We start from the raw sequence: 14624 nt of genomic DNA, 5'->3' as shown, positions 1-14624 counted from the left end.
CTACAAGCATGCTCTTTCAAGGGGAGGAAAGGAAGAAATTTGTGAAGTTTTTCTTCTTTCTGAAGTGTCTCACTGAGAGTGAAGGATGTGGGGTGGGGATTAACTTCTCACTATGGTAGCTAGTAGTAAACAGGTATCTTACTCTCTTGTAAGAATTGTAGCCTCTCCCGCTGGCAGGAGCAGATTCCCAGACCTCTGGATTGGGTGGCTGACCTCTTACATGCAGGGGAACACCAGTCACTCCCAGTGGAGCATGTAGGGGGTCCTCATCTCCCTTCCCTCCAGGTCCTTTTCCTGCTGGCCCACGTCCACAGTCTTCCTACCAAGTTCTTCTGGTGATTTGCAGCCTTGGATACATTAAACTTGGATTTCCAGATCTCGTATCATCTCTAAAATTCGGGGATTGGGTTTTTTAGAGGGATAACGCTCCAAGGAGACACATGTTGGGTGAATGGCTCGTTACCACTTTCTTACGCTTGGCTGCTGTCATCCCAGATGATCCTGCCCCGCTCTAGTAAGGCTTCCCAGCGCCCCAGAATTCCCACCATCGGCTGATGGCAGCCATAGAAACACTCATTTTCCGCTCTGTGTGGCGCTCTCCTGGGCTGCTGCAAAAGCTTCTCTTCATCCTTCCCTTCTTTCCTTCTGGGTATATCAAGGAACCCGCATGTTCCAGGCACTGTGTTCAAATGCAGATGCTGAGAGGTTTTAATCTCTCAAAGCACTTTTATTGGCTGGAAAAGACGCAAACCTACTACTATAATAGATAGAGGACCACATGATGAAGTTAACATTATCAGTGATGTATTATAAAAAAAAAAAACCTTGTGAAATCCAAGTGAAGTCTGGACCTTAGTTTAAAAAGGAGGATTGTAGTGTATCAAACCCTCATTCAGTCACTCAGAAGCTGTGTGGGTTTGGATAAGTTTTCTTAATTTGCTAAGCCTTCCTTACTCATCTGCAAAAAGGCAACAATAATGGTACCTACTCAGGTGATGTGAGGATTGCGTGTGATAATACAGAAACAGAGCTTATATGGGGAGAAGGAGATTATGTCGGGACAGAGAGTGACATGTAGTTGATGTTGTTATGCACCACATTAAAGGTGTATACAAGACTCTGTTAAAGCCAAGAAGTCTGTGGCTAATCCTGTGTGCACACTTCTGGGAAAGCTTCACGGAGGTGCTGCTGTTCAACCTAGGTCTGAAAATTTTGAATATGGAGGGGAGAAGAACTTAGGAGGAAGAGAAAGCAACACATAATCAAAGGTTGGAGGTGTGAAAGGGCTATTCTCTCCACGTGGCATTTAACCTTGGCCCCTATTCCAATTTTCCTTTGCATTATGGTCTGGGATAGGATCAGGCAAGATCCCCATCTTCTGCTCTGGAAACCTGCATATGGACTAATTATTTTCCTTACTCCCAGTCAAAGCCTACCCTTTTTATAATAATAAATCGCATAACATCCTTTTTCCTCTAATAATTTCATAGTCTTTCCCAAACTACATCAGCTCAAAGATGTAAATTCTTCCCAGATCTTAAATCTATCCTTTTTCCGGGCGCCTGGGTGGTTCAGTTGGTTAAGTGTCTGACTTCGGCTCAGGTCATGATCTCATGGTTTGTGGGTTCGAGCCCCACATCGGGCTCTGTGCTGACAGCTCAGAGCCTGGAGCCTGCTTCAGATTCTGTGTCACTGCCTCTCTCTGCCCCTCCCCTGCTTGTGCTCTCTTGCTCTCTCTCTTTCTCTTTCACTCTGTCTCTCAAAATAAATAAATATTAAAAAAATTAAAAATCTGTCCCTTTTCCAATATTGCAACAACTGCCAATTTCACCTTAGTGGTAAATATTAACTTTGTTTTCATGTCGCTAAAGGTCCTGAAAACTTTTTTTCAGGTTGTAAGCATATCATCTAGTATATTAAATCAGTATTTGTTTCTTTATATCTTTTGTGTATCTGTGTCTTTGTTATCTCTTTATACATTTAAGCACTGTATGTCCTAAATTTATAAATACCTAGGGATAGTCTCTGTTTTAACTCTGGGCTGGATTTGTCATAATAATATGTTTAAAAAGCCCCTTAAAGAAATCATGCTTGGTGAAAATGATACTTTCTATTTATCTTTTGGCACAAGAGAGAGAAGACTTTTGTCTTGCATGCCTATTTTATTAGAAAGCGTTCTTTTGTCATAGGAATTTTGTGCCTCATCAGAAAAGAAAAAGGGGTTCCCCCTTGGTCATCTTAAAGACCCAAAGATCACCTTATTCAAGATAACTGGATTACCTCAAGTTGTTCCAAATGTGTGTGTCATTACTTAAAATGAATTACTTCTGACGGTATTCCCAACATAAATGAGTAACTTATGTAAGATGTCTGCTTGGACAGTGCTTAGAATGGACGGTATATTTTCGCTGCAGACATCTTCACATGGGAATGCTTAATTTGTCATCTTCTTTGAGAAAGTCAGAAAGAGTCCAAGGCACTAAAAATGTTGTCAGACGTTACATGAGATCCAACAGGCTACACGAGCTGTTGTTGGTCTTAAGATCTTAAGCTGACATCTCAAGTATTTAATTGAATGTGCTGAAAGAAAATATGGTGTAGGCTGTTCTTTGCTGTCGACCCCTCCTAAAGCTAATAGACTTAGAGCATTTGGAAAGGTAGAAAATAATTCTTCAAATGAAATTCAGCTCGCTTATTTCGTGTCTCTGTTGGCAGTCAGGACTTACTGTGTTGTGATGCCTTTTATTTATAAATAAGTGAAACAAAAATTGCTAGTAAAGTTAATTTCTCTTAAAAAATTAAAAACGAATTCATGAGGTCCTATTACAGTAATAGTGTTGGGAGCTATTTCAGGAAACATGGGATAATCTGACACCTTGCTTCTATCAGGATATAATTCAAAAGATTAATGCCGCATGACAGGATAAGAAATACAACTTCGATCAGGAAACAGATAATTGTTAGTACTACTTGAGGGGAAGGATTGCAACAAATGGAATTCTCCTGGCAAAAACTTTCAGATGCATTTTAAATAATAAGATATTTTTAGGGGCGCTTGGGTGGCTCAACCGGTTAAGCGTCCGACTTTGGCTCAAGTCATGATCTCACAGTTCGTGAGTTCCAGCCCTGTGTTGGGCTCTGTGCTGACCGCTCAGAGCCTGGAGCCTGCTTTGGATTCTGTGTCTCCCTCCCTCTGTGCCCCTCTCCCACTGTGCGCACTCTGACGCGCACTCACTCTCTCGCCCTCTCTCAAAAATAAATAAGTAAACGTTTAAAAAATTTTAAAAAAATAATATATTTTTAGAAGAAAACAGTAGTTAGCCATTGATCTTTAGGACGTGGTCTTATAGCTTGATTTGTAGTCTCAGAGTTTCAATAAGATAGAGACCTAATTTTAAAAAATTGTCCTTGTTTATATTTACAGATACTGACGAGTGTCAGCAGGGGAATCTGTGCATAAATGGGCAGTGCAAGAACACTGAGGGCTCCTTCCAGTGTACCTGTGGGCAGGGCTACCAGCTGTCAGCAGCAAAAGACCAGTGTGAAGGTAGGAGTGTGGTTACGTGACCTACTGTGATTTTAGTTAGAGGCACCTGCCCTGAAAAAAGTGTCCTCCGTGAAGCGAGTGTGTCTTTCAGAAACAACTTGGATGATTGCTTAATGGTGCAAGAAAGCAAGGGACCTCAGCTTAAGTCAGAAAAGTCAATAGCACAGGATAGAAAAGGGCTAAATTTGAAAAAAAGGTATTTGTGAGCAGTGGCTGAGCATTAATATTAGGAAGGAAAATTATTGCTCTCTGTGTAATTCCTTACTGCAGAAAATCAGTTCCATTAAATTCATTTGTAAGTTTTACCTACTAGGATTTCAGCAATTAGAGTGTTACTATATCAGCCCAGTATTAGGCTGTGGAATGTTAATGACCTTAGTTTTTGTGTGTAGTCAGCTTTTCACCATTTTTTCTTTTTAAAAAAATTTTACCGAACAAGAATTTTCAGCAAGATTGCAATAAATAGCAACCCCTCAGATCACTGATAAGGTTTGTGAAATAAATCCTGTTCCCACCAGTGATAGTATTTTGGACCTTGCTGTGGTTGACCTTAGAGTAAAAGTATATGTATTTCATTGAACCTCATGCAGAATCACTTTACTTCTCAATAAGTATATGCTTCCTGAGATTGAAGATATTTATGGTTTCACCTGTGACAAGTGTCAAGTGTCTCGAGTTTTTGAAAAGAAAGATCATTTGAATTTCATTTAAGAACAGAATACACACTCTACAAGGCCAATTTGTTTATTATAAGGAAACAAATCCTATCCATGTCTATATGTAAACTTTGAATAGTGAGTACCAATATCTCTTGGGATGCTATTATAAAAGACAATATGTGATGGTCCTATAACGAGATCTACCAGTATTATCAGAACAGTCCCCAATTTTCCCCTTCTTGAACATGGAAAGACATTACAATAGTCAGTCTAGAAGAGAAGAACACACACAAGCATATCCATGTACACAGATAAATTAAATAACTTGTTCTGGATTCTGCAAGTCTGTCTCAAAGTATTTATACTTTACTTTGTGACTTTTGACCTTGTTAATTAGCCAAGTATTTATCAAATGCCCATCATGCATAAAATACTACAAATGTATATATAATAAGAGAAACCTACAGATAAGATAATCAGGCTATCCTATTCAGCATCCCTTATTTTGAAGAGCCTGTGATGTCAGTACCAAAAATAAGTCAGACACATGCAAAACCACGCACCAGATTATCCATCGGGGAAAACTGATTTTAGGTGCCAAAATGCCATGATAATCAAATTGATGCTGTAAGCAGAGTGAGGAGAGCAGAGTTGTGAGGGGTCACTGTGAAAACTGATGTTTTTGTTGACTCTTCTAGAATCACATTGCCAGCAGTAGATAAATGTGCTCAGATGTGAGGAACAAAGTCTGTCAACAGCAACATGAATTAATGCCTGTTCACTGTAAAACACTAGATCATTTAAGTAATAAAGGATGTGGTAGACATAGTCCCTGCCCTCAAGAAACTTAAAATCTAAGGGTAAAATAGCTGAATACGTGTAATGTATCATTGTGTCTTCTATTGTGTGGATAGGACACGAGTGTGCTTTAGCCTGAGCTCAGGGTTGAGGCTACAAAACAAATCATCTCTAAGCTGAGGATATGTGGGTTAAGGAAGAGAGAGATTCAGTGGCAATGTAGATATCAGATTGGCTGAGAGGAGGGAAGGGCCATTAGATTTGGCCAGCAAATCATTCAGAGAGAGAGAGGGAGAGAGGGAAAGGAAAGAAAAACTAGGGAAGTCTAATTGCTAGGGGGCTGACAGGTATATCCGTGAAAAAGAAATGAAGACTTGACACTTCGGCAAACTTCTCCTGTACAGGAGACCATGAATATGTGGACATGAATATGTGTACATGTATATGTACACATACAGTACATGAATATGTACATGAATATGTGATGCTATTTTCCAGTAAAACTTTGTTTACAGTAGTAGGAAGTGGGCTGTAGTTTGCTGACCTCTGCTTTATTATAGGCATAAATGCTTTTAAACTCAAGAGTGTTCTATTTGAACCTGTACAAGAGACTCAGGAAGCTTCATTCAGGTTTATAGATAACAGCAAAGCATTTGCCACCCATCAGTAAATATTGGGATGAATATGTGCAGATTCTTAGTTCACAGGTTAAGATTTTAAGTTCATCTGGATTTTTCCTACTGGAGGATTCATGGCCTTTTATTAGAGATCAGTTTAATGAAGAGGCTAAATTAATTATAAACTAGATAGTTTATAGACCTTTTTTTTACATGCATGATTAAAAATATTTTTAAAGCACCACTTCTACCGTTTCTTTTTACCCTCTGGTTCCTAGATATTGATGAATGTCAGCATCATCATCTCTGCAGTAATGGACAGTGCAGGAACACAGAGGGCTCCTTCCTCTGTGTTTGTGACCAGGGTTACAGAGCATCCACCCTTGGAGACCACTGTGAAGGTGAGAACTGCTCTTGATTGCAGAGTCCTAGAGAGATCTGGACATCATCCTGGCTTCTCTTCTTGAATCCAACCTTTGGACTTCACGGTTGAGGACATTAGGTCCCTGGAAAAACATTTGCCTCATGGTCACACAAATAATGAAAAGAAGCTGGTAGAATGCAGGCTTTCCTTATACTGCTTAGAACTGTTTTCTAGAAGAATTATGCCAACTAAAGGAGTAAAGAATTGAATTAGCCTTAGCTTCTCTCAGCTTTAGATGGCTTCTCTTGGGTATATAGTTCTGAATGGTAACACCTTGTGTATGTAGGTCCAGCATCCAAATAAGTAAACACAAATTAATTTTCCAGATTCCTGAAAAGTTTTTAAGAGCTAAAGTTTAATTCAGTTTTGAGCGTTTTGCCTAAATAGGTCTAAAAGATACGCCAGGTATACAGCATGGTGTAATTGTTAACTACCTACTACACCACTGCTTGGCCATGCCTCAGAACCCCTGGGGTGGTCTGGGCTGCAGGGCTGGTCTGTCACTAGCCTGTTCACATGTGAATTGTCTCTGCTCACTGTCTACCCAAGTAACCATTTTTTCCCAATTTACCCTCTGTTGTACTGCAAGTAAGCCCTGTCAGTTGTGAAACCAGGAATGTGAGCTTGGCAGGGTTGTGTCTCACATGGAGAGTTAGAGTTGTCAGTGAGGGTCTGAACCCCACTCTGGAGAGAAGCACATGAGGTTTTTAGTGAGTGGTTTGTGACACAAATGTGACATATTTGTGGCACAGTGTGTCATACATTGAAAAATGGCTATGATAGCTTTCTCATTTGTCAGTCCCTGTTGGTTGGGAAAGATCCATTATACTTTATAGCCTCCTGTTTTACTAACCAAAGAACTTTGTGCCAGAATGGACAACCTTTCTGGAGGGCAGTTGGGGGCAGTTTCAGAGGCCCTAAGATGTTGTTACTGCTGAATCAGCAAATCATCTAGGATTTGATCTTAAGACAATGATGTTCTTTAAAGGGCTGATAACTCCAGTGAAAAGTTGTAATTAACATACCTCTTGATAAATAGTCAAGCAAGTGATAAACCAAAGTAATGAAATTTGCTTGAGAAATCAGGTATTGGGAACTCCAGCACATATGGGTGGTTCAACATGGTGGCTTTCCAAGGTGGGAGAAGAGGGCATGTAGCTGGGAGCTAGTCATGAACAACCTATTCCAGAAGTAAGTATGTGACAAGGCACATGCTAAGGCATTGAAAACGTAAATTGACCCCCAGCATCTCTCCTGCCCAAATCTCTGACCTGGCCAAGAGGGTAACCAGGCCATTGATTGGTCCTCAGTAGAAGGCATGCTCCTTTTTTTTGGCTGTTTTCATGTGTAACCGTCTCATCAGAAGTCTGGAATTTTTATTCTATCAACGTCAGTTGTGTGAAAAGCCAAACAAAAGCTTTTTAGTCAATTTGCTCATCATTGTTAATATATATTCAATAAGAAAGTTTCTTTTGGAGTATATAATCAGTCCTTTTTCTCTTAAAGTCAGGGCTCATTTCCCTAGTGTTCTAGGTTATAAATAGGACTGGAGTCCATTCAACTAATTCAGTGCTCCCTTTGAAACTGTAATAGCACTTCAGCCTGCTAATTCTCAACTAGTGGTGTTTCTGACCCTCCCCAGTGTTATGTAGCTGTAATTAACTGAGCTGTTACTGTTCACACCCCTCTCACAGCTGTGGGAGGAAGAACCGTCTTTCTTGTTGGCTTTTGTATTTACATGTGTAACTTTCCTCTAATAACTCTGGCAAAGGCCTTGTTTTCTTGCAGTGTTACCCTACAATTCTGCTGGCCTTCTCGCAGAGTCAGAATCCCAAGGATTGTGCTAATTTCTGGGTGTTACTTACTCCAGCATGCTCGGTAGCCACTCAGTCTGTGAAGGGTGGCCTCAGCTGTCCTGGTCATTAGAGGCCTTGGCATCGCAGCCATCGAAGGCTCTGCCTTGGACATGTTCCCCTCCTAGATACAGTCTCTCCTTCCATACCTCCTTTAGCATCTTCCTTACCCTGTCACAGTGTTTGCTCCATGCTAGTCCCTTGCAAAACCTGAGACCGATACAGGATTCACTCTTTCTGTGGCCCGTCTCTCTCGGTCTTCTCTTTGTGGACCAATCCAAAAAGGTGAGGAGAAGTGCTAGTATTTGTTTCCTATGACACTTCATTCCAAGTCAGAATCACTCATGTTTTCATGTATGCATTCATTCAACAAATACCTGAGTGCCAAGTTTGTGCCAGGTACTGACCTGGGTACAGGATATACAGCAATAAACCAAACAGGCAATTTCTGCCTTTGTGGAGCTAACATTCTAGTGAGGGAGTTAACGATGCACATGATAAACAAGTAAAACATATAGTTCATTAAGTGGCAGTAAACACTATGGAGGAAAATAAAGGAGGGTATACAGGGAGTGTGGAGGGAGGGGGGTGATCTTACAGAGGCAAGCAGAAGTTTCTTTGAGATAATGGCATTTGATTATTTATAGGAAGACCATTCCGTTCAAAGGACTAGCAGATGCAAAGGCACTGAGAAATAGGCTTTGTAGAAGAGACTAGGAGTTTAACTTGCGCACTTTAAGTTTGGGATGTCTATAATGAGTATCCGAGTGAAGATCTCTGAAAGGCAGTTGGAACTGTGCATGTGGAATTCAGGGGTGAGTCCTGGGTTTGGAATCATTAACATGTATAGAGATAGTGTTTAAGCCATAAAATTGGAAGACATCACCAAGGGAGTGAGTATGGCTAGAAGAGAGAAGGGGTCCAAAGATGGAGTCCTGGCCTCCCATTTATAAGTGAGGAGGAGAATAGGAATTAGCAAAGGGGATTGAGAACATGTGGCAGGAGAGGAAAGAGGAAAATCAAAATCTAAGAGAAGAAAACACTTCAGAGATTAGGGAGTCATGAACTTTGACATGAATGTTTGACACACATTGCTACTGGGGAAGATGTAGGCCAGGACTGACCATGGGATTTAACAGGGTAGAGAGTCCTGGTGATTTTGACCAATGCAAAGGATTTAGGATTTAGCAGTGAAGGAGTAACCAAGATTCACTCTTGTTTCCTTAAAGCCTGTTGCCCAAATCCTAGAAGGGCTCTGTCTATCTTTCATGCCACCCTAGGTGGTGGTGCAGGACAATCCCGTATTGGGCTCTTTTAACATTCAACTACTTTTTTTTTTGCTCTTTGAAGATCTGAATTCAGGTCTGAAAAAAATTTAGATTAAATCAGACTCTAATGCACTGAGTTTTCAAATCTACACAGTTATTTATAAACACGAGATATTGTTTCTTTTTCTTACATGTTATTTCTCTTAGACTTTATTTATTTATTTTTTTTTTTTTTTCAACGTTTATTTATTTTGGGGACAGAGAGAGACAGAGCATGAACGGGGGAGGGGCAGAGAGAGAGGGAGACACAGAATCGGAAACAGGCTCCAGGCTCTGAGCCATCAGCCCAGAGCCTGACGCGGGGCTCGAACTCACGGACCTCGAGATCGTGACCTGGCTGAAGTCGGACACTTAACCGACTGCGCCACCCAGGCGCCCCGTCTCTTAGATTTTAAAAAATGCATGAACATGAAATTATTTTAAAGTAGTGTGAACAAAGCTGATATGCTTCCGTTATGCTAAGGCAAACATCTAGGTAATGGAGTATTTCTCTTGTTGATGAAATGCATGTTCTCAGGACTCTCCTTCATCTTTTTTGAATTGGGATTTTTTCACATAATGCTGATAATCAAATATGCCTTTCCTTGGTTATCTCAGTTTCCTACAGAACACAGAAAGGTAAATCACAAAACCAACCATCTACTCAGCACTCATTAGAATAGCTGTAGAGCTGTTAGGATAAATATGGAAACCCGGAGCTCTTACGCCTGCCGTGGGAATGTAAAGTGGTGTAGACACCTTAGGAGGCTGTTTTATCAAAAGTAAACTTACTCTGTGACCCAGCTACTCTACCCCTAGGAATTTACTCAAGGAAAAAATGAAAGCTTCTGGTTACACATAGACTTACACATGAATGTTTATCAAAACTTTATTCATAATAGCCACACTGTAAACAGTTCAGCTACTCATCCGAAGTAAATGGGTCAACGAATTGCGGCACCTTCATATGGCACAGTACTAAGCAATAAAGAAGAGAGAGCTGTTGGTACACACAGTAACTTAGATCAATCTCAAAGACACTGTGCTGATCAGAGGAAGCCACACAGAAAAAGGGCACAAGGAAAGTTTTAGGGTGATGGAAATGCCTACACCTTTTTTTTTTTTTCCTATGGCTGGTCCAGTTGATTCATTTAATGCATATTTTAAGGCAAAGATTCATAGTAAACTAGCATTTATCCCCATTTGGCACAGTCATTATTGAAAATAAATCAGAGATTTGGGGCTTATAAATTATTTTAATAGAATTTATATCTAAAAGCCTATTCTCAATTAGAAATCTTTTAGAAATCTTGATTTAGCAAGGGTCAGTTCGCTGGTGAACAAAATATTCTGTGGCGTATTCACATTTCATGGGGACACTTATGCCTGCATATGCTCTTACCTGTCTCGTGCATAATTTTCTTTTAGTGTCTCTTCCATGGCAGTTGTAACACCCAAGACATTAGATTAATTATGAATGGAAATTTTAAGGTCAGACTGGCAAAAGAGTCAAAGGGAAATGTCACAAGCCTTATGTCTGTAACTACAGAATAGCGTTCTTACAGAGATCTCTCACAGTTCCTTAAAAAACGATTGCGTTTTGCAATGATAGAAGAATCCAACAGTGATCCCAGCAGATGTAAACCGATACAGAAATGCCTGTATCTTGATTCCGACCGTGGTCACAAGAATGTATCTACATTTGTCAAAAGTCATCGAACTGGATTCTTAAAATTAGATGCACGTATTGTGTATAAGTTATACGTCAGTGAAGTCGGAAAAACACACTAAAGAAGTGATAACCCACTTCAGTTGTGACAAAGTCACATCGGCTGGGTTTTATTTTTAGGATCAGGATTCAGAAACATTTTGATCTAGGGGAAGCATAAAACAAGCATAACTTGTTTTTCTTTTGGTGGAATAAAATTATAAGCTGCTTTCTTATTTCTCTTTTATTTGACTCACGAATGGTACAGGAGCCAGTTAGTTAAGTGGATTGGGTTCTATGAGGAAAATTTAAGCTGGTGTGCCAGCATTTTGAACGAGACAGCGAGGGAGGTTGAGACTACAGCGGTCTCCATGTTCACTTCTTCCTGGAACTTCTCATGCATTTTCACAGCAATCATAATTATTTGCAAGAAATGCCATCCTATGCCAGAATTCTGAGAAAACAAAGACGTTTTTGTTCCTCAGCTTTCTGCAGTGCTAATAATTGAAATCCTGCACAGACAACAGAAGAGGGAGTCATGGACTGTGTTAGGGATAATGAGCTCTGACTGGAAGTAAATGTGGTAATAAACAGCCCTCTTGAAAGATCTGCCCAGCATTCATGCCATGAGGGGGGTCATTAATTGTCTCACACGCTCACAGTCAGAACTCATTATTGGTAACGTAAACCATGTTTAGTTGCACATATGCTATAAATACATACATTTAAAGAATCCAGTCAACCTCAAACCTATTGGTGATAGCTGCTGAGTAAGTGGCTTCAGTGAAGCTTTTGATCTTGCTGATTCCCTTTCCCTCCAAAATCTCCTCTTCTTCCCCTCCTCCACTTTCCACCCTGCTGTCCAGGCCTCAAGTAAATCCCTTCTGTTAGGCAAAGCCACCTTTGTTTTTTTATGATACCTCTTCTCTAAATCCATGTGACACGTGAAGTTGGTACCATTCTTTTGACAAGTGATTATATATTTTGACAACTCTTAGCTTAAATTTTTTTGAACTTATAAAACATTGTGATATTTCATGTTCATTTTGATCAATATAATTTGGGTTTCTTTGAACAATCATTTCTCTTTGTGAGCATGAATCATGCCAAATACTTTCAAATTTTTCTTGTAATGCATAATACAGGATCTTGTATAAATAGATGCTCAAGATATTCTTAATACGTATTTGAAGAATCTTTTTTATTCCCTATTATCACCAAGAATGTAAACAAGTAAATTGTTTAGTACAGAGTTTTGACTTTTCCTCTTGCAAATTTCATTTGATGTTGAAACTTTAATTTACGTATTGTTCAAAGCCAAACTCTTTTCAAAATACTTCATTTCAAAAAACTCTGATAGTTAGAAATCTGTCCTCCATTAAAAATCATGTATTGTGTGAGATGTAAAACAATGTTCATTTATGTGATTTTTATGTGTAAGGGTAATGTTTAGTTTTTTTAAATATAGTTTATTCCACCTTTAAAATTATTTTAATTGGCTTATAGATATCAATGAATGCTTGGAGGACAAGAGTGTTTGCCAAGGAGGAGACTGCATTAACACCGAAGGGTCCTATGATTGTACGTGTCCAGATGGATTCCAGCTAAATGACAATAAAGGATGTCAAGGTATTTCTCTGTTTTTTAAGTCCTAATTTACATAGTTGTTCAGTTTTGTGATGCTTTCTGAATATAGTCTGTGGCTTTACCCATTTGTATGTAAATGAGCTGTGCCAGTTAATGGTATTAAAATATCTTTCTTGGGTCTGCATCAAGTATGAGAAGTTCTCACTTTGCACTGCACCATGGTAACTGAAACTCCTGCCTTTTGGAACCGTGTGCCAGCTTTGCAAGCTATCGTGGCACCTGAGGTCACCTGTACTTTGCTGTTCCTTCCACGGGCCAATCTTGGTGCTATATTATAAAGTCTGGCTTTTTTATGTCCTTCGTGGGTGTATTTCATTTTGTCTCATTGCTGGTATTTATCTTTCCTTGTCTTGATCCCTGTTTTATCCTGTATCCAGCTTTTCCTCTTCCTAAAAAACCTCATTAATAATTTGGTCAAAAGTATAAAGGTATAGAAGATAGGATTTCCTATTTCTTCAAAGGGCTATCACAGTTCATCTCCCAAACAAAGGTGTAGAGGAAACAAGGTACTAATAAGAACACAGCACCAATCACAAGAGCTTTAATCAAACACCTACTATGTGCCGATTACTGTAGGTACCTCAGGGATTTTTAGAGAATTGAACAGGCAGCTTTTTTAAATATCCATTTGGTGCATGAGTAACTGAGGATCAGAGAAGTTAATTAGCATGCTCCTCCCTAATAAGTAGTAGAGCTGAGATTCGAATCCAAGATCTTTTTCTGCTGTTTTGCTCTACATTGCCCTACCGATTATTACTTCATTTATAGCCAAAATAAAGAAGACTGTGAGATTCAGTGTTTTCCCCCCCAGTATAGCACACTGAGTTACCAGTAATGCTGCGACTAAAAAATCAGATTATCTAAACACCACCCCCCAAGTTTTCCTTTACATTAGTCTTCATAAATCCATGCCTGTTGTTTCCATTGAAGGCTCTCATTTATATTTACCTTTATACGGATTCATTTCTGCTACTTGGATAAATTTTTTTTTCGTCATTGTCTCCCCTCCATTACTATCCCAAAGTACATATAAGTAAAGGATTGTTAGAGTTCCTCTTTATCTACTGCTACTGGACATGAGTGACTTTCTTATTGTAGATTATCATCAATTGTGTCTCCTTTCACATGCCCCAGATGTATAGTACTTGACAGGGTAGATGGTCTGTACTCTCTACGATGTGGTACTGACATATTACTCTACCCTATGTCCGTACCGTTACCCACACACCCAGCTGTGTGTCACTGAAATACAAAAGACATGAGCCCTGGCCTCAAGATCTTTTAAAATTAATTTACTTACTGATCCCAAGATTTAACTATACTGTGATACCCTCTATTTGTTTGCCATCTTGATGTAGTAAGGTGAATTTAAAGTGTTTAGTATTTCCAATGCAGAAATTAAATGTGCTTGGATTTAATACAATAGAGAAGAAATATTTGAATTATAAAATTATGTGTGAGTATTTCCATTTTGGAACTTTTGCATCTTAAAACGGATCTTGGCTTATATAAAAATGCCAAGAGATGCCCCCTAAAAAACAACTGTATCCTGCTTTTATTATAGACATTTGGGTTTAAAAGTAATACTTTCTTCTCTAACTCCTCGTTCTTTTCTAATTCCTTTCCCCCACAATGTTTTGACCTGCTAGAGGCAAACCAAGCCTTGTGTAAGTGGATAGTGATTTCATATTGCAGATTTCATAAACTTCTAGAGTCAAATCATAAGGAAGTAATTTAGTCATATGATTTATTAATTGCACTACTGTCTTCTCTCAGTACATTAAATTTGTGATTTGATATCAACTCAAATATGTCACTCCTCCAAACATGTTTTATGAACTCTAAATCATTATTAAATTGACTTCATGCTCTGTCACATTGGTGATTCTTGTTTTCCAGAATAAATTACAATGTGTGCTTGAAAAACTTAAATCCAAACAAATGAAAAATATTCCTGAAACGGGTTTTAGTAATGTTTAAAGAATATTATCTATGAATTTGCTACATCACCCACCTTCTCTGATTAGAGGCTGTTTACAATGGCATGTACTAAATGGCATGTCT

The 14624-nt window shown here is 39.2% G+C and overlaps 1 protein-coding gene across 15 annotated transcripts in view; it reads left to right on the top strand.

Annotated features, from left to right (window-relative positions):
- The window catches only part of LTBP1 (latent transforming growth factor beta binding protein 1), a 402947-nt gene that overhangs the window by 307582 nt on the left and 80741 nt on the right, over positions 1-14624 (top strand). For all 15 annotated transcript variants that reach the window (XM_045447182.1, XM_045447179.1, XM_045447178.1 and 12 more), the window contains 3 exons: positions 3425-3547; positions 5900-6022; positions 12420-12542. In XM_045447182.1, the coding sequence (XP_045303138.1) occupies positions 3425-3547; positions 5900-6022; positions 12420-12542 (369 nt within the window). The remainder of the gene's footprint in view (positions 1-3424; positions 3548-5899; positions 6023-12419; positions 12543-14624) is intronic.

This window comes from Leopardus geoffroyi, chromosome A3 (assembly GCF_018350155.1).
Source record: "Leopardus geoffroyi isolate Oge1 chromosome A3, O.geoffroyi_Oge1_pat1.0, whole genome shotgun sequence".
Lineage (NCBI taxonomy): Eukaryota > Metazoa > Chordata > Mammalia > Carnivora > Felidae > Leopardus > Leopardus geoffroyi.
This window is presented reverse-complemented; position numbering and strand designations above follow the sequence as displayed.